Source organism: Emydura macquarii, unplaced genomic scaffold (genome assembly GCF_026122565.2).
Source record: "Emydura macquarii macquarii isolate MOO-44397 ecotype Brisbane River unplaced genomic scaffold, CSIRO-AGI_Emac_v2 contig_295, whole genome shotgun sequence".
In the NCBI taxonomy this organism is placed as follows: Eukaryota; Metazoa; Chordata; order Testudines; family Chelidae; genus Emydura; species Emydura macquarii.
The window spans coordinates 9,919,599-9,944,850 of NW_027130432.1; the positions used below are offsets into that span (position 1 = coordinate 9,919,599).

General features: G+C 39.8%; 1 protein-coding gene across 1 annotated transcript in view; it reads right to left on the minus strand.

Annotated features, from left to right (window-relative positions):
* Positions 1-2,831: 2,831 nt before the first annotated feature.
* Positions 2,832-25,252, minus strand: part of MBTPS1 (membrane bound transcription factor peptidase, site 1) — a 45,640-nt gene continuing 23,219 nt past the window's right edge. Inside the window, exons 15-23 of the mRNA XM_067551866.1 lie at positions 24,571-24,686; positions 20,873-21,029; positions 19,693-19,817; positions 18,404-18,481; positions 9,173-9,313; positions 6,507-6,638; positions 5,806-5,932; positions 4,986-5,116; positions 2,832-3,320 (exon numbers count right to left, since the gene is read on the minus strand). Coding sequence (XP_067407967.1) covers positions 3,124-3,320; positions 4,986-5,116; positions 5,806-5,932; positions 6,507-6,638; positions 9,173-9,313; positions 18,404-18,481; positions 19,693-19,817; positions 20,873-21,029; positions 24,571-24,686 — 1,204 coding nt within the window. The 3' untranslated portion in view covers positions 2,832-3,123. The remainder of the gene's footprint in view (positions 3,321-4,985; positions 5,117-5,805; positions 5,933-6,506; positions 6,639-9,172; positions 9,314-18,403; positions 18,482-19,692; positions 19,818-20,872; positions 21,030-24,570; positions 24,687-25,252) is intronic.

Genomic DNA, 25,252 nt, shown 5'->3' on the forward strand with positions numbered 1-25,252 from the left:
CAAGATGAGCTTCTGATACCAAGCTAGCCTGTTCTGAACATGAAGGAACAAGAGAGGTCAAAGAAGTCAGGAATTTGCTCTGATTCTATTATTCGTAATCCACAAAGTCCAGCTAATTAGAGGCAAGAACACCTGGGATGATGCTAGTGAAATAGAAGTGTGGGGCTACTTTAAACAAAATAATTACTAGATTTAACTGGATGCCAACCAGATTACAGGCTCTGAACCCCATAGAATCTGCCAAAGATGCAGCTACTCACTTGACTATCACACATCCTTTGATCTGACCACATAGGTAACCATCTGCCCAAGAGAAACACTAATTTACCCTCTTGCCCATTCTGTTAAAGTTTGCTCCACAGCCCTGATGAGAATGATCCCACATCCACTTTTAAACATGTCTTTTTACATCTTTTTTCTTACTGAGACATCCAACTCCAGTCTCAGAGCAGAAATCAGAGATAGCAAATACTCTCATACTAGGAAAAAATATTAACTCACACTCTAAGATGATATTTCTATACTTTCAGCCTACATACTCACAAACATCTTAGATTGAACTAAACCTGTCAATGTTTCCCTTTAAAGTAGTCCTCGCATTGTTGTCTGCTCATATTGGGAGGAGTTTCTTTGTACAGATAGTGTTCAAAGGGATCTCTCTGTAAAGCTGTATTTTTACTCCAGAGGCAGGAAATTTGTATCTTTTCTCCAAAAGGTAGGTATATTTTAACAACAGCAAGAGTGTTAATCAAGGACATGTCCTAATGCCATGGGTATTGTGTGCTTGGGCCTTAATTCTAATTGGTACCAAAACCAGTAGACCATAAATTGGAAAGAACAAAATTTTCACAGTCAAGGTTTTAGTTTGGTTATTTACCTCATTTACCATACGGTTCCACACTACAGGTTTTTAACTATGTTGCAACTTCTTCCTGAGATAGCATGCTCTAGCACATAGTTTCTCAACCTGTGGTACGCGAGACACAGGCAGGGGGTATGCGGCGAAAAACCCAGTGAAGGGAGGCGAGCGGCAGCCACTGACTTCTGGGGAAGCCAGGTGGCAGCTGCCTGCTTCCCTCCCAGTCCCAGATCCCAGGTGGGAGTCTGGAGGCAGCCTCCTACACCCTATGAGCTGGGTTCGCAGCTGGGTGGCTGCCACCTGCACCCTGGCTTGAAGACAGGCAGCAGCTGCCTGCCACCTGCCCACATCCCCAGGTCTCAGAATGCACGGAAGCCTCCTCCACCTCAGCTCGGAGCAGGTGGCAGTCACCCATCTCCTGGGCTAGCAACCAGATGGAAGCCGCTTGCAACTTGCCCAGATGGCAGCTCCCCTCCCAGGCTCAAAGCCCGGTGCCCAGAAAGCCAGGTGGAGAGCCCCGCGACTTGCCCAGTTCTGGAGCAGGCTCTACCCGCAGGCTTACTTGTCAATTTCACTGCTTTAGTTGTACAGCGAAATTGACAACTATGAGATCCCCAGATTTTACCAGTATAAAAATGCTAAGAGGGGCCCGCACAGCGTGATTTGCCCCAGGCCTGCACCCCCCTAGGGATGACCATGGGGAGCGCTGCAATCCACTCTGGTAGGCTACTAGTGCCTGTTAAGACCTCACAAGTTCCCGCCTGTGCGAGAACACCACGTGACCCCACCATCAGGCCATAATGATTGGCTGGCGTTGAGCTTTGCTCCTACATGGAGGAAGGAAGGGAGAAACAGCAGGGGGTTTTGTGATTTGCCACAGCCACACAGCATTGTAGAACTCAGAACTCTCCTGCTTTATGAGAAATACAGTCATCCAGTGGTAAAGGGGAAAGAGATTGTATTTCTCAGAGTGGAAAATTGAGTGTTGGGGTACTTAAAGTTTTCAGAGGTTAGGGGGTACTTGCTATTTAAAAGGTTGAAAAACACTGCTCTAGCAAACCTTCCTGATGTGGCTTTGTGATTCAGATCTTGTCTACATGAACATTTGGTTTGCACGAACGATCAGTTTGCAGCAAGATGGGGTGTGAATCTACTCACACTAGCCTGCGCACATTAACTGTCTGTATGGACCCTGCTGATGAACATTAATAGCTCATTAATGCGATTTCATCTAGTCCCATTTCAAAGAGGATTAGATAATTAACCAACTGTTAATGCACATCAGCAAGGTCCACAAGGACAGTTAATCCATGGCAGGCTAGCAAGGGGTAGATTCACACCCCTGCTTCTTGCATACTGATGGTTCAGGCAGACTAATCCTCAGAATGGCTCTAAAACATTCAACTGAATTTTCAGAAGATAACGAATACAAGGCCGTCAGGTTAAATAATTAAAATCAGAAACCATGGCTTTATTAAACTGCTCACTAATATGCAAAATGGAGGGCTTAGAGGTGGGAGGGAAATACATAAAATGGGCATCAGAATTACTCTCTAGTGTGGCAATCTGCTCTCCAGGCTGGCATGGGAAAGAACAATTACCAGGCACCTTTTTATTTTCAGCTTCAAATAGATAACATATTTATTGAAAATCTGTTCCACCAACAATGGTGAAATCATGACCAAAAATTACAAAACGTTATGGTAGTTGGCTTTATAAAAATAAACTAATGGATATGTCTCGTTGATTTGTACCAGTTTCCCTCCAATTTCAGTTTCTCTTACATAGTTAAAGAGTACGATGTAATTTATACTCTTCATCACAACACAGTATTACAAAATTGCATTCCATCTGAAAAGAATGATTTTGCTTCCAAATAGCAGGGGTCCTTTAAAGTGACTTTTCTCCTCTTCCCCAAAAATAAATATAGAAAATAGTCTTTAACAAACAAATTTTAGTTTGGTCAGTTTAAAAAAAAAAAAAAAAAAAAAAAAAAAGGTCCTTTCCCCTGTCTTGGGATATGTAGTGACTGAGCAGGCTTTTAAACAGTGTTCAAGTCTTTGGTGAGTTCAGCTGCTGAAAATTGTAGCTTTATGTATATACGATCGAATTAGTCCCTTTTGTCAGAAGCCAAAGACTACGAGATGATGTCACATGTGAATCACTGGCTACAGTCACCATATATGATGAATCTTCATTGAAAGCGACCACATGTCCAGTAAAACAGTCAATAAGAGAAGGTCATCTTTGGCAAGGGTGGTCTGTCAAACGGAAGGTGTCTTTGGTGGATGAACTTGTTGCATAAGTTGTGGTCGCTTGACTCTTGGTTTCCGTCTCTTTGGCCTGCTCTTAGCTTTGTTGATCTGCACCACAAAGAATGCAAGAACCACCATGGCACCAAGGAAAGCAAAGACAGGTATTGTCTGTCCCACATCCTGGTTATAGCGGCCAGGCATTATACCTGTAAGAAGGAGTGGTGGGGAAGGGGAACAATTAAGACCTGTACCTGTTTCAATACTTTTACAACAGCATTTACTTTCTTTATCTACAGAACCTACCATACAGTAACTATTCTTAATTAAAGCAGAGACCAATTCAATCAGATTACATTTTTAAAAGGCAGAGTAATAAATCCAGAGCAACTACTGCAGAAGAGGAGAATCAAATCTGGAAGAAAATACAAGAGATTTCATCTGGAGCTTCTTTTGACAAATGAAGATCTAGCCTGGGTCTGTATCTAGATTTTCCCCAGAGATAGCAATGTCTTGCTTCTTATAAAAAGAAAAAGCAAGATTAAAAAAAACCCTAACTGCACATTTACTACCAGATACATATTTTAATTTGAAATAATACATTAACTACAAATTCTGACACAGTGAAAGGACTGGTTATGCACCTGGCTCAAGCTGCTGCAGAGAGATGAACAGAAGAACAGTTTTGAGCTGAGTTTTTTTTTTTTTTTTTTTAATACTCTAAGTTCTAGAACCCTGGAACAGAAAGCTTTGTGTGTTCTCCACCAAGAGCTAACTGCTTTGAAATGGACTCTTGCAGGGCTCATCACTACCTCTCTCGCAAATCATAGTTCATGCAAACTATTTTGGAGTTAATTTTCAGGTTGGTGCACTCAGTTCTTCTTATCTTAATGGGAGCTCCTATCCACAAATTTTGAGGACAAAACAGACACCAGAATATGATTTCAAAGGCTAGACTATCAACATGCACCAGCTAGCACCCAGGCAAAATAACCTAGGCCCTGCAAAGTGCTCTCATCAAAAAAAGTCTCATTTCTACTTCGGCACATTGCAGTCAATGGGCACTTCAGCAGAACAAGGTTGAAGATAATTTGTTTTTACTGATTTAAAAATAGTCTTTCCTGATTTGAGAGGCACCATTTAGTTTGCAATGGAGGCCTAGAACAGGGTGAATGCTAGATGAACATGGTACTGTTAACATAATATGTTACAGAAAACTGTAAACTACCCTAAATTTTTACAATATCAGATTACAATATCAGACACATAACAGTATGTGTTTGCTTAAGCTATACCAAAATTTGATGATGTTTCAGTTCTATGGGTGAAGAGTTCTTCCTTGTAATTGCATATTCTGAAAAGGCTTAACGTTAATTACATTACATAACGTAGCATTAGGTCACTGGATGACAGTTAAGAATATACTTACAAATCATATTGAAGTGCGTCCAACTTTAAAAGCACCCCAGGCATATCTAATTGCATTCAGATCACTATTTTATGGTAGGCAACATAATTAGTATTATACTAGATCTTTAAATCTTAAAAATAGCATCTACTTGTTAAATTTCAAATAAGTATTGAATTGCTTCTAACCACATGCTGAGGTAATAAAACTCACTAACAGCAATTCCATACAATATGAAAGTCACAATGTTATTACAAACTGCCAGTAACACTTTGCCTGCAATTAGCCATCTTTGTTAATGTTCACTACAAGCTTATTGTGAACAACTCTCAAACATACAAAAGTTCATTTTAAATTTCAGTACAGACATACTTTTATACTGTGGAGTCTGACATTTCTGAGTGCTTTAGACATTAGAGAACATGTCAAATCTCCCTGTCTCTCTGCCCCTCAGACTGATATTTACCTCCCGGAATGTCCCAAGCTCCACTTTCTCCAGGGGATAAAGGTCTTACTTGGGGTCGGTTCTGTCGAAAGCTGGGTAAAGCCACTTTATCCAAGTCAATTGACAATAATTTTTGATGTTTCCAAAGGTTGCTGGAAGAAATTAAAATATAAAAGCATTTACACATTGATCTATGAAATCCAATGAATTCTGCAGAAGTGTTATAAATTAAATTATGTAACATTGCATAAAATTGTTTTAACATTATATAAAAAGAATCTGAACCAATAAACTCACAGATTACTGTGCAATTAATTTTATAATTTCTAAAGTTCACAAGAATACAAAATTCAAATCAAATGCTGTAGAAATGAAGTCTGTTAAGTATCTACTTACCTAAAAATTTGTTTCTTATGGGTAGCCTACCAAATTACCATATATTGGTTTGTCCACCTCTAAGCTATCAACAAATGACAGAATGGAAGGTAGAGTTCACCAAAATGTGATTTGGAAATATTATTCTGAAAAAACGTGGTGAATCTTCATTGCTGTTATTTGTTAGAGCACTTGGAAAACTACCATTTTATTTTGGAAATATCTGTAAATTCCTGAAGTTTCATATGTTATACTATGAATGATAAGACAGCCAAAAATTTGTACCAGAAGTGCATTAACCATTCTTTCCTATTTATTATTCACATTTTCTTAGTCTCCTATTTAAGACGTTTCAATCATCCACTTTGAAAGCAGAGACAATACCATGTGATTTAAGTGACATTTTGATCAAATTAAAAAACTGAACATTTCTTATTAAAACATTTAAAAGACTAAATATAATAACCTGGGTGCAGTTTCATTCAAAGGCTGTGGTTTGGCCCAGGACAAGTGAGGACAAGCTGGAAGAGAACGGGGTTTTGGGTCTCCCAAGTGAGCCTCAAGCACCTTTGAATACCGATGAAGATGGTTACCTGTAATTCCATATTACACAGACAAAGACAGAGTTACACCTGAGAAACTATGAGGACATAATTAATATTTGTTCAAGATTTTCAAATATTTGTATTATACCAAACAGCACTGTGACTAAGAAAGAGATTCTTATATAAAATGCCTTAGAGCTAAACCTCATTCTTATAAATAATTGAATGGTATCTTATAGAACAGAATTGTGAATATATAATCAGTTGCCAGGCAATTTTTTAATCTCTAGGTTTTGGTAGTCAGCATATTAGATAAAACTGAGTGCTTTAAACACAGACAGTATCTATCAATTCATATTTGATAGAAGGACAGTATATATTAGCAACAGTTCCTACTCCAAATGCAAACTGTTTGTATACAGTGCTACAGATAACAAAACCATATATTTAAAATTACTGCACTGTGTTTTGAATTATAGATGAAGTCTTTAAATATGTAAATACTCTGAAAATGCAGTGTTAAGAATACAAGAACATTCTGGGGGCACTCCTATTTTCTGTAGTATCACAGGATTAAGCTGGTACTAAATACTAGCAGGCTCTGCTAAGTAAACAATCTCACCTTCCATCCTCTCTGGAAGAGAATATCCTGCTCCTGTTGGAGGTCGTTGTCTGTTTTCAGAATGGCTGAGACTTGGTGGCATCACCCCATAGGAAGTGTACTGAAGAAGAGAATCTAGTAGCCAAAAGCAGTCTGTGTGGATTCAATGCCCCCCCAATCCCCCAAAATAACACACATTATGATACAGTTCAGACTTATAAATACTAAAAAGCCAGTTTTAACTAATCAAAATGACTGAGTTTTAAATAAGATACCTAAAACATCAAAACCTGGTCAGTTTATCTCTTTCTTTTTGTTTTACAAATACTATAGTTGTTTTCGTTTTGAATACCTAAGGAAAAAAAAACCCATGTTTTCACATATGAGGTGGGTTTTAAAGCATCAAAACCACAATAATCTGTTCAGTTATAAAGGAAAATATTTTCTTCTCTTCTGAACTAAACAAATAATTAGCTCTTGATGCTGGGATTAGGTTATCTAACAACTGCATCAAGGGGGGAAACTCTGATTTGGGCAAGATATAGAGCTTTTGATGTCTCAAGTGAGGTGCTCCCCATAACAGAAGGTTATCTGTGTATATGTAGAAGTTATCAATTTTATTGATGTGGAAATGTAGGAAGCATAAAGCTTAAAACTTTGCTTTGAGCATTTAGAGAGAGTTGCAGCTGTTTTTACATGGACAAAGTATTTTTTTGGTGGGAGATGATTCTAAAAGGCAAAGGTTCTCAACCTGGTATTATGCCCCACATAATAGGTGTGTGCCAAACAGTTATCAGGGATCCCAACCACTCTGCTCTTCCCATATTGCTAAGCAAGATGGGGATACTGGCTAGATGCCAACATCTCAACCATGGGCAAGTCAGCTCCCAGGGTGATCCCAATATGGAAAGGGGGTTGATATATGGAAAAAGTTGGGAAACACTGCCATTGCCTATTTCTTCATGAGTGTTCTTCACACTCTGCTACTGCTCATGAGTGCTTGCTTCAAATGTCCTTAAAACTGTCCTGGTCTTGCTGTAGCTAAAATTATGATCACCTGTTTTCAGGTCACAAGCTCTCTGAAATTTTAGTTTGTAGAATAATCTTCTCATTCATTTTTAACATAGAAAAAAAAATTCTCAGAACTTCTTTGCTTGAAGAGCTGTTTGGTGGGAATGGGAGTTAATCTTCAAAATCCTGATGTCACTTAAACCCTCACCTTTGATATTTCAAGAGGTCGGTCAACCACATTTTAAGGATTTATAGTCACATATGCGAGGAATTTAACAGTTTAAGGTCAATGATGTCTCAGCAGGAGATACAGCTATTAATTCATAACTTAAAAACCAATTTCACGGAATTATTTAAAGCTTTCCAGTTTGCTTGCTACACAGAGGTACACCAAATGTAACATCATCAGTGTTCAAAAGGCACTGTTTTCTATTACTTGGATAATTTCTAAAATATGTGTCCTTGGGCAGTAAAGGCTTTTAATAACCTTTAGTGAATCTGTAAGGCTCTGCTGTCACCATACTTGGATATTAATAATAAATTCTGGGCATCATATTAACAGAAAGATATCAAAAAATATTGGAGGAAGTGGTTTATGAGGAAAAATGGAAAGAGAACTTCGCTAAAAGTGATGATTTAACATGAAATATGATAATAACCTACAAATTTGTTATGTTTGAAATTAAGTCAGGAGTGAATTATTTAATGTTATACACTGAGGTATTACTTGTATTAAAAGGGATAAAATTAATAAAAGAAAAAAATTAGGCTGAATATCAAGAAACATCTCGACATTAAGCTACAATCTGGTAGATCTCAATCACGAGGAAAATGGCAGACAAACAAATGCTTCAGAATTTTAAAATCTGGACAAGACAAAGCACTAGATAAGGGACCATAACGAACAATCAGAGTTTGCAGGGAAATTCACTATGTGATCCAATCAGTCTTTTGCACCTCTGACTTCTATGATTCTATTAACCTGTTATCTATCAATTTAAATAAACCCTTCAAGGAGCAATATTTGATTTCTCACAGAGTTACCAGAGCTGTTCTGTATTACATGTACAGTAAAATAGGGCAACATAGCTGGGAAGTTCAGTTGCATTATAAATTCCCACTGCAACAGGCTTTGAAAAGGATAAAGCCTAATAAGTCCTTAAGTTTTGCTAGAGCTACTAATAAAAAACAGTAATGCAAAAATACACTTAACCTACAATTATATTATGAAAATGACACTATGAAAATAGTGTCATGAGGTACCATATTTGTGCCTCAATGACTCCAAATCAGATGTGCCCTCAATTTACAAGTAAAAAGACGTTTTTACTAACAGCTAGTGCTAGAAATTCACCCTGATATCTCAAAGTAATGCTATATTCTATTAGAAACAGGTTCAGAAAACAGGCAGGAATCTGTATAAATATAAGGATCAGATCTATTGGATATCATGAGTATCATTTTAAATAGTCATTCTTCTATCCATAATTGGACTTTACAAATATACTAGACAGAACATGTTCAATACAGAGCTGAAGAAATCAGATTAATCCCATGGTTGTTGGTATTTAGATTTTTTCATAGCAAGTATAAATTTTGCTGATGGGAGCTGTAAACCAGTCCACTGGTGTCAGTATACAAAAAGCAATTCATTCTGCATATCACAGTTCATATACCTTTTTGCCGATGGCTATCATCTAAGCAGTTAGAGTCTCCATACAGAATTAGTCTGCCTCCACCTTCAGAAGGAATTTGGTACAGTCCCAAAATGGGGACATTTTCAACTACAGCAGTCTCCTGCTTTAAAACTTCAAGACCTGGATCAACAGAGGGAGAAGGAATTTTAAATTTTACAAAAAGCCATATGCAATTTTAAACACCCCATTCCTCGGAACGACACACAACCCCCAACACTTTACATCTTTGGATAATAAACAAACAAGAAATGCAATTCTCTGGCTCTTAATTTGAGATTAGATTCATAAGAAAATTTCCTAGACGAATTTGGCAACAGAATAATAAAATCACTCCAAGGCCCTGGTTTTGCAATCCCCCCAATGACTTCTTGATTTTATTTACTTTAGTGCAGTTGCAGAATTAAGACTCAAGTGTTTAAGTATCTAACATTCTCTAACAAAAAATCCTAAATATTTTAGCTACAATTTCCCTAGTTTCCCAAGTTTTAAAATAATAGATAATTTTAGTTTTCTACATAAGATATTTTTTTCATTCTAAAGAGTAAATTAGTTTAAAGTGACTTTATTAAATTAATTTCTTCTGTAAGGTTGTGGAATATCTATTAATTTAAAAACTGACCACTATAACACATATTGCTTAACATCCACATTATATATGGTTTCCATATTAAGAAGCCAAACACTGGAATTAGAAGCAAGAATACAGTAATCTCAAAGTAAGGCATTCCCTCTTTTTAGAACGAGCAACAAAATGGAATGTATAATTGAAGAATGTGAATATCCAACATGTTTAATAGTAGGGTTTTTGAGGAATAAAGGAAAATGTTTTCCAACGTGTGTGTATAATTACATCTATGCACTGTTGGAGGCCCAGTACAATTTGAGCTGCCTGACCACTGTCCCACAGGCTTAGCATAGCTTTAGTTGCTTGCTTGGGTATTCTGACCCCTGTAGCATGACATCTTCCGGTTGGCAAAGATGAATAGGAGTACTGAGTAACCTTGCAGATGTCTCAGTTTCTGCATATCACGGCACGTAACAGGATGAAATACACAACATGTATGCTTGCAGCTGCATATAGATAATGGTGATGGGAACAAGTTATCCTTGAAAGTCTGGGGGTACACTGTTTCATTGCCAAGAGGCATATTTTTACACCGCCCCTCCTATCACCAGGAGTTGTTTTGACAACCCCAGTTGTCACAGTGAGAATGGAATGTAGTTAAGGGTGAAAACCCAAAGTAGGTAATTAGTATATATGATAATGAGTATATATGATAATGATAATTAGGTGAAAGTTGTGTATGGAAGAGTATAAGAAGTCACTACTTAGACAAAGGGGGGCACTCCAACACCTGACTCTGTGGGAGGTGCTGTCGGTCAGACCAGAGGCCACTGACACCCTGGCGGAGCGCCTGAAGAAAGCCGTTTCTATATACAGCCTTCTGAGTAACTGCTTAGCTCTCCAGGCTTACTGAGTGTGATATATTGTAGTTAATTTTAGGTTTTGTATTCAACTAGTATATCTATAGAAAACCTTGCACATTAAACCTTATTGATCTGCAAATCGAGTGTACCGTGTCTTGCCGGTATTTGATCACTAAGGCCTGGTCTACACTGGCGACGGAGGTCAACGTAACGTCACTTATGTCGATCTCCGAAACCTGCATCTACACTGGTATGGCAGTTCCGTCGACTTAAACCACCTCCGCAAGTGCCATAGCACCTAATTCGAATTTACTGGGTCGATCTTGCGTCAGTGTAGTCAGAGTGTAACGTAAATTGACATGAATGGCCTCCGAGAGGTATCCCACAATGCCCCCATTGTGACAGCTCTGGGCATTCGCGCTCTGATGTTATGTGGTCACGCTACCCAGAAATAGCCCCTCCCCTCATGCCCCGGGAAAATTTGAATTTTCATTTCCTGTGCAGCCAGCGTGGAGAGAGCTTTGTTGCTGGACTCCTCATGGCTACTGCAATGCCCAAACGTGCTCCAGCATGGAGTCGACCAGAGATCTTTGATCTCATCGATCTGTGGGGCGAGGAGTCCATTATGGTTCAGCTCAGAGCCAGCAAAAGGAATTTGGACATTTACGGGAAGATATCCCAGGGCATGCTGGAGAAGGGACACCACAGGGATGCGCAGCAGTGCCGTGTGAAGATCAAGGAGCTGAGGCAGTCATATCAGAAAGCCAGAGAAGCTAACAGCTGTTCTGGCTCCTCGCCAAAAACATGCCTTTTACAAGGAGCTGCATGCAATTCTTGGTGGCGACCCCACCACGGTGCCGTTCCGCAGTATCGATACCTCCACTAGATCACAGTCCATAGATAATGATGAGGACTCCATGGACGAGGAGGAGGAAGAGGAGAGCAGGGTGCAGGAAAGCGGGGTGTCCATTCTCCCAGACAGTCAGGACTTATTCCTGAACCCCAGAGCAGTCCAGCAGCACACAGGACAGCAATAATGATTCTGGGAAAGGCACATCTGGTGAGTTTTTTTTTCTTCTTAGCAGTTCTGTCCTTTTAAAGGGGGGAGGAGGGCTGGGAAGGGGATTTCAGGCATTTAGCAGACTTCACTGCGGGTTTACCCCCGGAACAGATTATTTATGTGCAGAGATATGCTCCGAGAATCATCAGTTGATATCTCAAGGAAACTTTCATGTAAGTAATCTGTTATCCTTTGCACAAGGTTTCAGGGGAGGGCAGCCTTGTTCCTTCCTCCCCCGTAGGATACTTTGCTGCACCATGCTGCAATCAAGGGAGCCGGCATCATGGCAGAACACAGCATAGCAGCATAAGGGCCAGGCAGGTACCCCGCTGCATGCAGCAACTCTTCCCTTTCCTCGTGCGTTACCCTCAGGAGACTGATATAGCTCATGGTCACCTAGGGAAGACGGCGCATGTTTAAAATACCTGAGATGTACAGCAGATACCCTGTACCTCTGTATTCCCCATTGTACTCTCCTACCAAGTCACTTTAATTATTTTGATTTGGTTTCAGGAGAGACTAGTAACCCACCCGTGCTGTCCTCAGATCCCTTGTGGCTGCCTCGTGACAAAACGGTCATCCAAATTAAACCATGTTGCCCAGGCAACCCTCTAATACAGGGCATTTGAAATGAGCTTTTTAAAGATCATTAATCCTCTCTATAGCACAGTGAAGTGCCGCTGGCTTACCATCTCTATAACTGTACAGCGAGCCAACCCTTCTGGGATGTTAGGAATGGAATGAGGGTCTGGGTTTGCCTTGTGCACTGCAAGGGGAGTATTTTATACACTGTTGCATTTGTTTCATTTTCCTGCCTCTTCTAAGAATGGCAACCTTGTGGATCTCTTTTCGTTCTGTAGACACCTCAGCCTTGGCCCAACCCTCTAGAAATTATGTGGAAAGACTATCGCAGATTAGAAAGAGGGGGAAAAAAAAAATCAAGAGACGACATGTTTGGCGAGCTCACGAACGCCTCCGCAGCTGCAGAGATAGAGCTCAGAGCATGGCGGCTGACCTTGTCCCAGAATATGGACATGGACAGGGAGAGTTGCAGAGCAATGCAGGAGCATGATCGCAGTACCACGCAGGAGATGCTGAGAATCATGTGCCACCAGGCAGACATGCTCCAGCGGCTTGTGGAGCTCCAAGAGGAGCGAGGCCAGACAGAGTCCCGCTGCAGCCCCTCTATAACTCTCCTCCACCTATGGCTTTGCTGCCTGGCTCCTCCACGATCCCAAGAGGTCTCGGAGGAGAATAGCCAGGCTGCAGTACATGATGCACTCCACCCTGGTGGAGGCAAGCAGAAAGCAGCGGGGGCCCCGCTGACAGCTGGCCTGAAAGAAACTATGCTACCCCTTGAGACTGTGAATGAACACTACCCCCCCACTCCCCGCCCTATGTTCATAAATAAAAGTTTGCATCATTTCAACACGTTTCTTTATTAATTCATACCTTGTTTGGGAGGGATTTGGAGGGTACTGATATCGATGGTAGGGGGGATGTTGAGCAAAGGAAAATAACATGCAGGAACAGAAATCAGTCCTGCATCTCATTGCAGAACCTAGTTTTCAATGCTTCCCTAATGCAAAGCGCTCCGCAGTTAGCTCTCAGCGTATTACTGGCATCTAGTTGCTCATAATTGGAGGCCAGTCTTTCTGCCTCCACAGCCCAACCCTGGGGGAACCTCTCCCCCGTCACTTCACACACATTATGAAGAACAGAGCATGCAGATATCACTGTCGGGAGGTTGTTTTCACTCATGTCCAGCCTAGTGAGCAGACTCCTCCATCTGGCCTTTAAACGCCCAAACACACATTCAACAACCATTCTGCAAGTGCGTAACCTGTTGTTAAAACACTCTGTTGCTGTCAAGGTGCCTGGTGTATGGCTTCATGAGCCAAGGGAGCAAGGGGTAAGCAGGATCCCCCAGAATCACTAGTGGCATTTCCATACCCCCAGTGTAAATATTTTGGACAGGGAAGAAAATGCCCGCCTGCATGTTAGAGAACAGCCCCGAACTCCAAAATACACATGCATCATGCACCTTCCCAAATCACCCCACATAGATGTCGGTGAAACAACCCCTATGACCCACAAGGCCCTGCAGGACCATGGAAAAGTACCCCTTGCGGTTTATGTACTCAGTTGCTAGGTGGGCAGGTGCTAAGAGAGGGATGTGCGTGCCATCAATGGCCCCCCCACAGTTTGGGAACCCCATCACGCCAAACCCATCCACTATGTCCTGCACATTTCCCAAAGTCACTAGCCTTCATAGCAGAAGTCTATTGATGGCCCTGCACACTTGAATCACGGCAGCGCCCACTATAGATTTACCGACTTTGAATTGATTCCCAACCGAGCAGCAACAGTTGGGGGTTGCCACCTTCCACAGAGAGATGGCGAATCTCTTCTCCACCATCAGAGCTTGTCTCAAGCGAGTATTCATGCGCTTCAGGGACGGGACTAGCTCCAAGCAAACTTAAAGGAAAGTGGCCTTCCGCATACGAAATTTTTGCAGCCATTGGTCATCATCCCACAGCTGCATAACGATGCGGTCCCACCAGTCTGTGCTGGTTTCCTGGGACCAGAACTGGCGCACCACTGACTGCAGATGATGCGTTACGGCCTGCAACAATCAGGAATTGTTCCACTCAATGGCTTGTACAGGGCAGCCTCGATGGCATCGCAGTTGCCTGTGCTTCGGCTCCTTGCTGTACTTCGAAAATACTCAATGACAAGCCGCGATGTATTTGTGATGATTTCAATAATAGTGCAGAGTTGAGCTGGCTCCATGTCTCTGGAGCAATGGCAAGCGCGCAGCATAAACAAACGGCGCGAAAATCGGTTTCCTGTTTGTTTGGGGGAAGAAGGGAGAGGGAAGGAGCGTTGCATCATGGGACGATGAAACTCGTCCCAACAGCCACCGCGGCTAGTTGCACTGTGGGATAGCAACCCACAGTGCACTGCTTTGAATGTCGACACAAGCACGGCGAGTGCAGATGCACAAGCCCAGCGCAAAGAGCTTGGTGTGTACACATTCCAGCGACTTAAAAATCAGCGGGTGAAAGTCGACTTTAAGTAAGTCGACTTCACTCTGCAGTGCAGACATACCCTAAGTGTCCAGTATCAACATGCACTACAAATTTCTGGTATATTTAAATTCTTGTTAAACTTTCAATTTATGAATGAACACGTTTATTATGGAGAAATATGCCAAAAAGAAAATTTTCCCTAAGTCCATGTTTTCCCTATTTTCTTTTTTTATTTTAAACTCTTACCTAATTTCACATTTTTTCTGTTAAAAAAAAAACAAAAAAAACAAAAAAAATTTCATTAAGTCAAGTCCTGTTACGGCTCAGTGATTTCCTCTGAGACAGTTGCAATAACCTAAAAAGCAACTTTATAGGTGAATTCAGGTGCCTGTCACTTACAAGATTGAGTGTGTCCAAGTGATTAATGGCTATTTAAACTGATGCTTTGTAAACAGAATATTTGCACCTAAGTTCAAACTAGTTGGGAACGAGAAGGAAGAAAAACCAAAGAGGTAGGTGCTGGTATGGACATTTATCAAAATGGTAAAAACTATTTAATTTAAAATCGGCCATTCATAATTCAAAAGAGCACTAACTGTACACAGAGAGACATTCAAACTTTTGCAGTTTTTAGTTAATAATAAATTAAAAAGCAAAGAAATTAATATCCACAAAGAAACAAAACATGCACAAACATTACTTTTTGGTAAAATGTTTCTCTGTTACTGATCTGAGATTATTTGAAAAACTGAAACAATAATATAAACTCCAAAAGCCCAATGATTGCAAATTCCTCCAGTTAACAAATTATCTCCAGACTAGACTAGGTAAACATACAGCAATATCTTTCTTTTGAAGGTGAACTGAAAGGGCTCAGAAAAATAAGAAGTTCTAATGGACTAAATACCAAACTTTATGCATCTCTGAATGATACTGAAATACGTAAAGTCACACCATAAAACCCACCCAGAGAATTCCAGAGTATCAAACATCCTCCAAAATGCCCACAGAAATCAGCTTTTCACCACTGTGTGAGAATTCTAGTGGAAAGTAATTGTACATCTTTTTTACATCCTAGTAATCACCAACTAAATAAACTCAAAGTCCTACCTTCATCTGAAGAGAACAAAGACATGTCAGTCACAACACACTGCGCTGCACTGAGGCAATATTAAGTAAACCTAAACCATCCATGACAGGTGTATGTCCAAGCAGTTCTTAAAAACCTCCAAAAATGGGGATTCTACAGACTCCCTTTGAAATCTATTCCAAAGTTTAACTACCCTTATAAGTGGAAAGGTTTTCCTAATATCTAAACTGTCTCCCTTGCTGAAGATAAAGCCCATTACTTCTTGTCCTGCCTCTAGTAGACATGGAGAACAATTGGTCACAGTCCTCTTTATAACACCCTTAACATACTGGAAGACTTATCAGGTCCCCTCTCAGTCTTCTTTTCTCAAGACTAAACATGCCCAGTTTTTTAACCTTTCCTCAGAGGTCAGATTTTCTAAACCATTTATCATTGTTGTTGCTCTTCTCTGGACTCTCTCCAATGTATCTACATCTCCTTAAAGTGTGGCACCCAGAATTAAACATAGCATTCCAGCTGAAGCCTCACCAGCACCAAGTAGAGCAGGGCAATTACTTTCTGTGTCTGACATATGCCACTCTTTTTAATATAGCCCAGAATAATATTAGCCTTTTTTGCAACTGCATCACATTGTTGACTCATATTCAATTTGTGATCCACTACAGCCCCCAGATCCTTTTTAGCGGTAGTACCACTTAGCCAGTTATTTCCATTTTATAGTTGTGCATTTGATTTTTCCTTCCTAACTAAAGTACTTTGCACTTATCTTTATTGAATTTCATCTTGTTGATTTCAGAGCAATACTCCAACTTGTAAAGGTCATTTTGAATTCTAATCCTGTCTTCTAAAGTGCTTGCAATCCTGCCCATCTTGGTGTCATCCACAAATTTTATAAGCTTACTCTCCACTCCATTATCCAAGTCATTAATGAAAATAGTGAACAGTACTAGACTGAGGACTAACCCCTGCAGCACCCACTAGATATGCCCTCCCAGTTTGACAATGAAACACTGATAACTACTTTTAGAGTATGGCTTTTCAACCAATTATGTACCACCTTACAGTAATTTCATCCACATTTCTCTAGTTTCCTTATGAGAATGTTATGTGGGACTGGGTCAAAAGTCTTACTAAAATCAAGATATAGCACATCTACTGCTTCCCCCCATCCACTAGGCCAGTAACTGTCAAAGAAGAAAATAGGTTGGTTTGGCATGATTTGTTCTTGACAAATGCACGCTGGCTATTCCTTATAACCCTATTATCCTGTAGGTGCTTATAGATTGATTGTTTAATAGTTTGTTCTAATATCTTTCCACGACTGGTTTATAATTCCTCAGCTCCTCTTTATTCCCCTTTTTAAAGACAGGTACTATGTTTGCCCTTTTCCAGGCCTCTGGGACCTCACACATCCTCCCTGAGTTCTCAAAGATAATTGCTAACAACAAAGAGTGATATTTGTTTAAAATATTAGCTATAGCTGTAAGACAAATGTATCACCAGCTTATGACTTGGAAAAGAAAATCCTACAACGGAGGCATAGCTAAAAATAATATAAAAAATAGAAGATACAGAACAAATCGCTAGTCGGATTTGACAGCCTCAAGTCTGAGTTCAAAGACCTTTAGACTTCAGCTGTATCTTTAATTGAAATGTACAAACAACTGTCTGAACTAAAACTGCACAAAACCACATGTAGAAAGGACACCAATAATTTACCTGTGCACCCAGACGCGCACACAATTTTTGTTGCATCTCTAAGTGTATATATAGATATACAGAAAGAACAATGCTACAATAAATATTTGTGTATATAGTTGTATATAACTGTTTTATAGCAAAAGCATGCCTGTACCTCGTTAAAACAGTATTGCATGAATTGTGTACCAAATTGTGAGTAAGAATGCTATACCAAAAGAAAAAAATGTATCTACTGACTTACTCTGTATATTTTTGGTAACTTTACCTGTGTACCTACTGTGGTAGGGTGGCCTTCGTGCTCCTGTGGGCTGAGCGCTTCTTTTGGTGCAGCGGCCACGAAATGGCCGCCCGGGGTTCCCAGCCGTCCTAAAATGGCGGCCGTCCCACCTCTGGCCCGTCTCCCTTCGGGCCTTCACCGGCCGGGCAGTGCCCTCGGGATTCTGCGGTGGGGTGGGGGGTGTCCGAGCCCGCCCTCTCCTTCGGACACCAGCCCAGAGACCCTGGCTGACAGCAGTGGCTGGCTGCTGTTATAACGCACTCTGAGAATCCTCTCTCTGGGCTGCTTCCCCACTCTGGTTTCCACACTCTTCACACTCTCCCAAAACTCCAAACCCTCCCAGAAACTCCAAACCTCCAAACTCTCCAGATTCCAGGAGACCCCTGCCTGGCTGGCAGGGAGCTTTTATCTGCTCCCAGGCAGCCCTCAATTGGTCTCAGCTGACCTTGGCCTCAGCTGGCCCTGATCAGCTTGAAGCAAACCTTGGGCAGCTGCTAGGGGAATAGGGCTTTGATCAGTCTTGGGCTAACATAGCGCCCTTCTATTACCCTCCGGTAGCCCGTCACACTACCTAGAAATAGCATTTAAAAAATAATAAAAATAAGGAAATGCAGCTGTATACCTTGGTCCTTAAAAGTCTGTGCAATTACAATGCCATCTTCTGGAAATTTAGCAATACTGCATCCTGATGCATAGTTCACTGAAAAAAAAACAGACATGAAATTACAATGTACAGGTTAACAATTAATGCTCTCTCCTCACCTCCCCATTGTTCAGTTAACTGTGAAGGTCAATAAAGAAAAGAAATACATCAATCATGCTCATATGAGTTCTCATATTTTGATTAAAATCAGCATATAATCTGCACAGCAATGGGATTTTTTAAAATTAACTATTAAGGCATTTCCAAGCAAAGCTTTCACATATTTCACTTCATATATTTCACTCAAGTATTCTTCCATTTTAGGAGAAGTTACACTGTTATAACCTTTTTCAAACCTAAAAGAGAAGCTTTATTATTTTATCCTTCACAAGCCACTGTTACCACTACAATATATCACTAATTAAAATACTTTATTATCTCATAAAAAGGATTATTATTATTTGTATTACAATTGCTCCATTCAACCATCAGGCATTGTACAAACACATAAATTAGAGACAATTCCTAATCTGAAGATCTTAAATTCTAAATAGATAGGATAGACAAAGGGTGGAAGAAAAGGAAACAACATACAAGTAGAAGATTAGAAACTAAGGCAAGGGGAGATTAAGTGACTTGTCCAAGGTCAACCAGAAAGTGTGTGGCAGAGCCATAAACTGAATCCAGATTTCCTGTGCCCATCCAGTGTCTTTCACCACAAAACCATCCATCGTAATAACTATAATTTCAAACAATGAAACATAGTATTCCATGTGAGTAGACACATTTAAAATCTATCAATTATGGGTAGACAATTCAAAGGTCAAGAAGACAAGATGTGCTAAAGAACATCCAAAAATTATATAATGTGTCAAAATGTGGAATGTTTTCAGGAGCGACTCCACATGTGGATTTTTTTGTTTTTGTTTTTTAAGAAAAAGAACTTCAAAAACAATTAAAAATAAATTAAGATAGGACAAACCTGAATCTTGATATTTGTATGCTCCTAATTAGTAAGTAATTACAGTTTCAAAGTAAAAAATAAAACAAAACACTAAAAACTACATATGGAACACAAATACAAATAAGACCATAGAATTTATTATACAGGTATTAATCTAAAATACTCTAATATACCTTTTCACGTAACACAGGGGTGCTAGAGTTGCAATATCATGCTGTGAAAAAGCCACGTCCCAGAAGTGTAACTGTTGACCCAAAGAACATACTATTCTTGAAGCAGTCAAATACCGTATTCTATTACTTACTTTCATGATTTGCCATGGTAAAATCCCCTTCGTACAGCCCATCACTAAAGGCCATGTTCCAGACAGAGAGAAGATCATTGAGAGCTGGAATATTAGCACCTCCAGTATCTGGCATCCACCACTGCCTACAAAAATTAGAGCATGGCACAGGTTATTAGTATAGCAGACACTACATTTTGTTTCATGAGACATGTCCAATATCTCCGTGGATGACATCCAGAATGCCCCAAAGCAATCAGTACCAAGGACATAATGTTAATGTTTATTTAGTAGTGACAGTTTGAACACTAAGACTGAGATTTTCAAAGGGCTCTTTAGTGAGTTATGTGCCCTAATCCCACTGCATTTCTATGGGATTTGGGAATCTAACTCCTTAGGCTCCTTTGAAAATCCCAGCCTAAATTAATTAACATTACAAATATGAAATTCTCAATGTGTTCCAGCTTTACAGTGAAACAGAGTGTGCTTTACCAGAACAAGACAAAAAACACCTTGAAATAAATATTTTGACATATGTCTACTTGGTTTGGCAAGGAAGGGAAAAAGGCAATGTCCCAAATCATTTAAAAGCTGGCTGAGAGAATGAGGGACTTCTGATGTTTCCGATAACAGAAAATATTTTTGTTAACAGTTGGCTGGATAATTTCTAGGTTAAAAATAACACAAAGCTGACTGATGAGTCTTGTAATCTTTAGTTATTTTTAACCCCTTAAATATTCAATTTTTCATTATTAGTGATGCTAACGTATTTCCACCTTTATAAAATATATAGGAATTATTTCAGGTATTTGAATATTTGAGTCACCTAGCTAATTAATACCATCCATAATCTATGTTCTCCTTCCCATTCTCCTCCCAAAAACTGACAACCGAGAACTTTCTTTTTTAAATAGTCATTGCTTTTTCTAGTCTCTTCATAATTGTGACATGTTGCCTTAAGATGAAAGATAAATTTATAGTAGTTGCCATTAAAAACATGCCCATTTACCATTAGATAAAGACAAAGTGAATTAGCATCTGCAGTATTCCCTTCCTTGTGCATACTGTGGAAAATGCTTTCAATACTAAAATAATGTTACTTAATTATCTAAGACAATAGACGTTTATTTTTTATGGTGACCTCTTTATAAAGAGCAATTACATTAAGTTGTGGTTCCCACAGCCCCACATAAATTGATACCTTGTGTTTTCATCATAGAACTTGACTTTTCTCATCACTGAAGTGTTGTACCAATCACTGAACACTATTAGTGAGAGTCCATTATCAACATCCCTCCTTAGTTTGGTGATTTCTTCAGGAAAATACTCTTCCTCACTATCCACCATCAGTAAGGTCCCTACATAAACAGAGCAAACAGAATTCATAATCTCTGAAGGTCTAACCAATGCTAATGTTAACTCTATCCACAGAACTCATACAGCAAGGCAGCATCTGTGCAACTGTCCTCATGCTGTCCTAACAATATGCTCCAAGCTGACTCGAAGGAGCCACTTCTAGAGGTGACATGGTACTTCAGCCTCCATGTCCTTTCAATCCTTAGTTCCTCAATCAAGAATGCCAATAATAAGTTTCAACTGTAGTGATGGTTTCTAGGATGTGGGAACTGGATTGCACTCCGGTAGCAACTCCTTTAGCGTGTCATGTTACAGAGGAAGATATAGTAAAGGATAATGGATGCATTAATAGTGACTCTATACTTATGTTTGAACCAGGACTTTGCCTTTGACGGGACTTTAAAATCTCTCTCAAGCAAAATCAGTGGCTTGCTAGAACGTACAGAAACATAGAACAGGCAGGAACATACAACCATTAAAACAGGAAAGCTTCAAATATATAAATATGTAAGAAAACACCAACATGAAAATAACTCAGTAGTGACTATTACAAGGATAAGCATTTGTTTGAAACTGTGCACATGTAGGGGAAGAAGAATAATTCTGTACCTCTAATGTAAATACACAAACCAGTGATTAAGATTTGCATGAGACAGGTGAGATATCCTTTAATGTGTGAAGCTTTTTACTTTGATGACAAGTTCAGTTTTTATGCTTGATAATACAAGAATGAAGAATGAATCCTGGCCAAAGAAACACTAAAGATTTGAACAGTAATTGCTTGCTTTAATACAGAAGACTGTAAGCTTGGTGATCTATCTCCATGTTTTCATTCTATTCAAGTACTATCTTTTATTACTCTAGCTGCTGTGAAGTCATAATAGCCAGATAAAAAAAAATTGAGACTTCTTGCTGCCTTTTTGATGCAGAAAATTAAAAGATCTGTCTTGGTTATTTCATTTACATATGCCTCTGAGTATAATGTCACAATGATATTATAAAAAACAAACAAAATAAGAGAAAGACTTATTTGCCTCACAGGAAAAGTAATTGTAAAAATATACTTGTATAGTCTGAAATAAACACTGAGAAATAAACATTGAGATGTTAATTTGCTACTAGTTATCAAGGCATCTTAATTCTTCGCTCTCTCTGTAATACAACATTTTCTAATAAGAGGTACATTGAAATTATTTTCTTTCTTCTATTTTTATCAGTATTACTATTGCTAGAGCTCTTCTTCCAAAGCTGTCTATTGGAACTGTTTTTTCCCCTCCTATTTGCTTCGTTGTATAAAAATGGTAATAGGACAAAAGCATTTCAACTGGAAGTGTTAACAAATTGCAGCATCACCAAGAACACAGAAGAGAATACCATCTCCTCCTACCTCTTCTGCAGACCAAGTCCTTATACATAATGTACTATTCAATATAAATTGAACAGTTGAGTAGAATGAACATCAAATTCATTTCCATTTGTGACTTAAGGTAACTCTGTACAGATATCCATATGTGACAGGATAACATTTAGAGAGTTTATACATTTATGCAGAAAAAAGTCCTATTCTAATTTCAGAAAGCTCAACAGGCCATTTGCTCACTCAGTTTAACTTATATAAGGATTTCCATTATGAACCCAGTTTAGAATATTTAAACGTACGAGGCTGAAACAAAGTTTGCTGTCATACAAGAGAACCTTGTTTGGCAGCATCTATGTGACTATGTCACCAGAGACCCATTCATGGTAAGGAGACCCTTTCCATAGGCATTTAACTGAGCTACACTGGCATTTCTCTTAAGGGCTTCCTATTCCCCAGCAGTGAAATAAAGACAGCATGCGAGACGGCTCCACTTACCCTTATATTAAGGTTGTCTAACAGTGCCCATTATAAAGGAATCTTGCAACCTTTTCTTTAAGTTCTCACACTTTCCTTATTTGCAGCAAGCAAATTTGATATTTGGCAAGGGGGATGCCCAAAGGTTACCGAGGTACCTTCTCTTTGCCCTATGAAATGTAAATTGTTTAACATTGCCATTTCCCTTCTCTCGCTTCCCTTCCTCAGGAAGATTTTAGCAGCCTGCCATAATATTAACTAAACCCATGAACCTTGTAAGACCAGGAATCACCACCAAAGTAGAAGTCAGAGACATTGTAGTGAGAATGCCAGAGTAGCTGTCAGGGGATTGGGAATAAGCGAGAGAGAGCTGGCCTACTCTGAGCTCTCCCTCCACCCTGGCCCAGCATGTGCCCTTTTCTGGAGGTAACATGGGGGTAGAAACTGGGCCAGACATTCCTCCTTATAGCTCTTCCTGGTCTCAGCTCTGGAGAAGCTACAGTGAGCTGGAATTCCCTCCCAACACTGGGGAAGAGAGAGGCGGAGAGAGAAGAGCCACACGAGGTTTCCCATCTCCATAAATCTGGCATTTCCTAACTTTCAAGTGCTTGAATTTGCAATCTAAATAATGTTCTTTTATGAAGTGTTTTTTTGTATGTAATAAGTATTTACATTAACAAATTACATCTCACTGGCACAGACCATGAAATCTGCCTCTCCCTGTGAAATCCATCACCCCCGTGCTGCGGGCTTCTGCTGCTGGAGCTCAGGGCTTCTGCTACTGGGGCTCAGGGCACCTCAGCTCCCGCTGCCGTTGTGGCAGCTCCTGAGTTCAGCTGCTGTAGCTGCTGCTGCCAGAGCTCATGGCTTCAGCTCTGCAGCACCTACCACTAGGGCTCAGGGGCTTCAGCCTCCCAACTCCTGCCACCGTGGCTCAAGGCTTCGACTTCATGGCTTCCTCAAATTGGCCAGGGCTCCTGTACACTGGCTGGGACTAGCAGCTAGGAGCAACCCCCCATGATTCCTTTTGAGTTGGGCCCCCTCTCCCAGTTACAACACCATGGAATTCCAGATGTAAACATCTGAAATCATGAAATTGACCAATCACGTCAACACTTTCCTACATTTCAACTTTCAACAACAAAGCAGAAATTTAATTTTCTTTTGAAGTACATTTGAGACAAAAGAATAACAGCGTAAATTTCTATGTTAAGGCTGCAGTTCCACCCACACCTCATCTCAGTTATGCAGACACTTCAACAAATAGATACCTCTCTCAAAGGGACTCGCTGTGTTACAGACTGTACCATACCTCCATCACGGATGGTCTAGGTATACGTGTGGCCAGATAGACTACTAAATGACTTCTTGAGGTCCTTTCTAGCCCTATATTTCTATGATTCAATATACAATGCAACATAAGGGCTAGCGAGATCAGAACATTATGGCAGATTGAATTCTCAGCCTATTAAACATATCTGGATACAATGAAAAGTGAGTTGATTAATTTTACGGACAGAAAATGGAATACTACAAAGAAACTTCCTTTGTACAATTAAAGACACATTTATAATGCATGCAGTTATTTTTCTATTAGCACGTACTCTGCTGTGGGTTTTTTTTTCAAATCTTTTCAAACCCCTACAAAGATAAGCAGCTTTTTAAAAAAATTAACTGAATGCAAACAATGCAAGTTCACGACTGCTTACCATACTGACTAGCGTCAAAACATGTAAATGGTGAACCAAGGACTTCAATAAAATATCCCATGCTTCTTAGATGCTGGTACATATCCCTGAAGTTTGTGTGGATGTGGTCACCATTCCTAATAAAAATAAAAGTAAACAAGAATACTGGTCAAGAAATGTAAACATCACATGCACAAATCTAAATTACATTATCTTGTTATAGGATCAATTTCTATTTCCTTTGTAAAAGATATATTTTCAAATGATGACCTCTAATTTTTCATGCATAATTAACTCTATGCACAATTCCATGCAAACTGTATCACCTCTGAGTCCAGATAATACAGCGCAATGAATTATGCTAGCAACACTAAAGGCTACGTTGAGGCCTCGTATGAAATCCATTAGTATTTGTTTGTTACCCATTATAAAAAGAAATATTAACACGTATGAAAACCAGCTACTCTAACTGACTTTCCTTCCCACAGAAGAGCTGGTGAGAGTAAGGCCAGCTACCAAGAGATGAAGCAAGTAAGTAGAACTGACTTCAGAGAACTGCTGAAATCAGTGGAAGCAGCTCCTGGCCATTTGCCAAGCGTCATTCTAGGGTGAAAGAAGTATCCCTGTTCCCCAGGCAGCTATTCAGAAGAAGACATCCAACACCCTGTAAACTGCTTGGTTCCCATTGCTTTCTCACTGTATG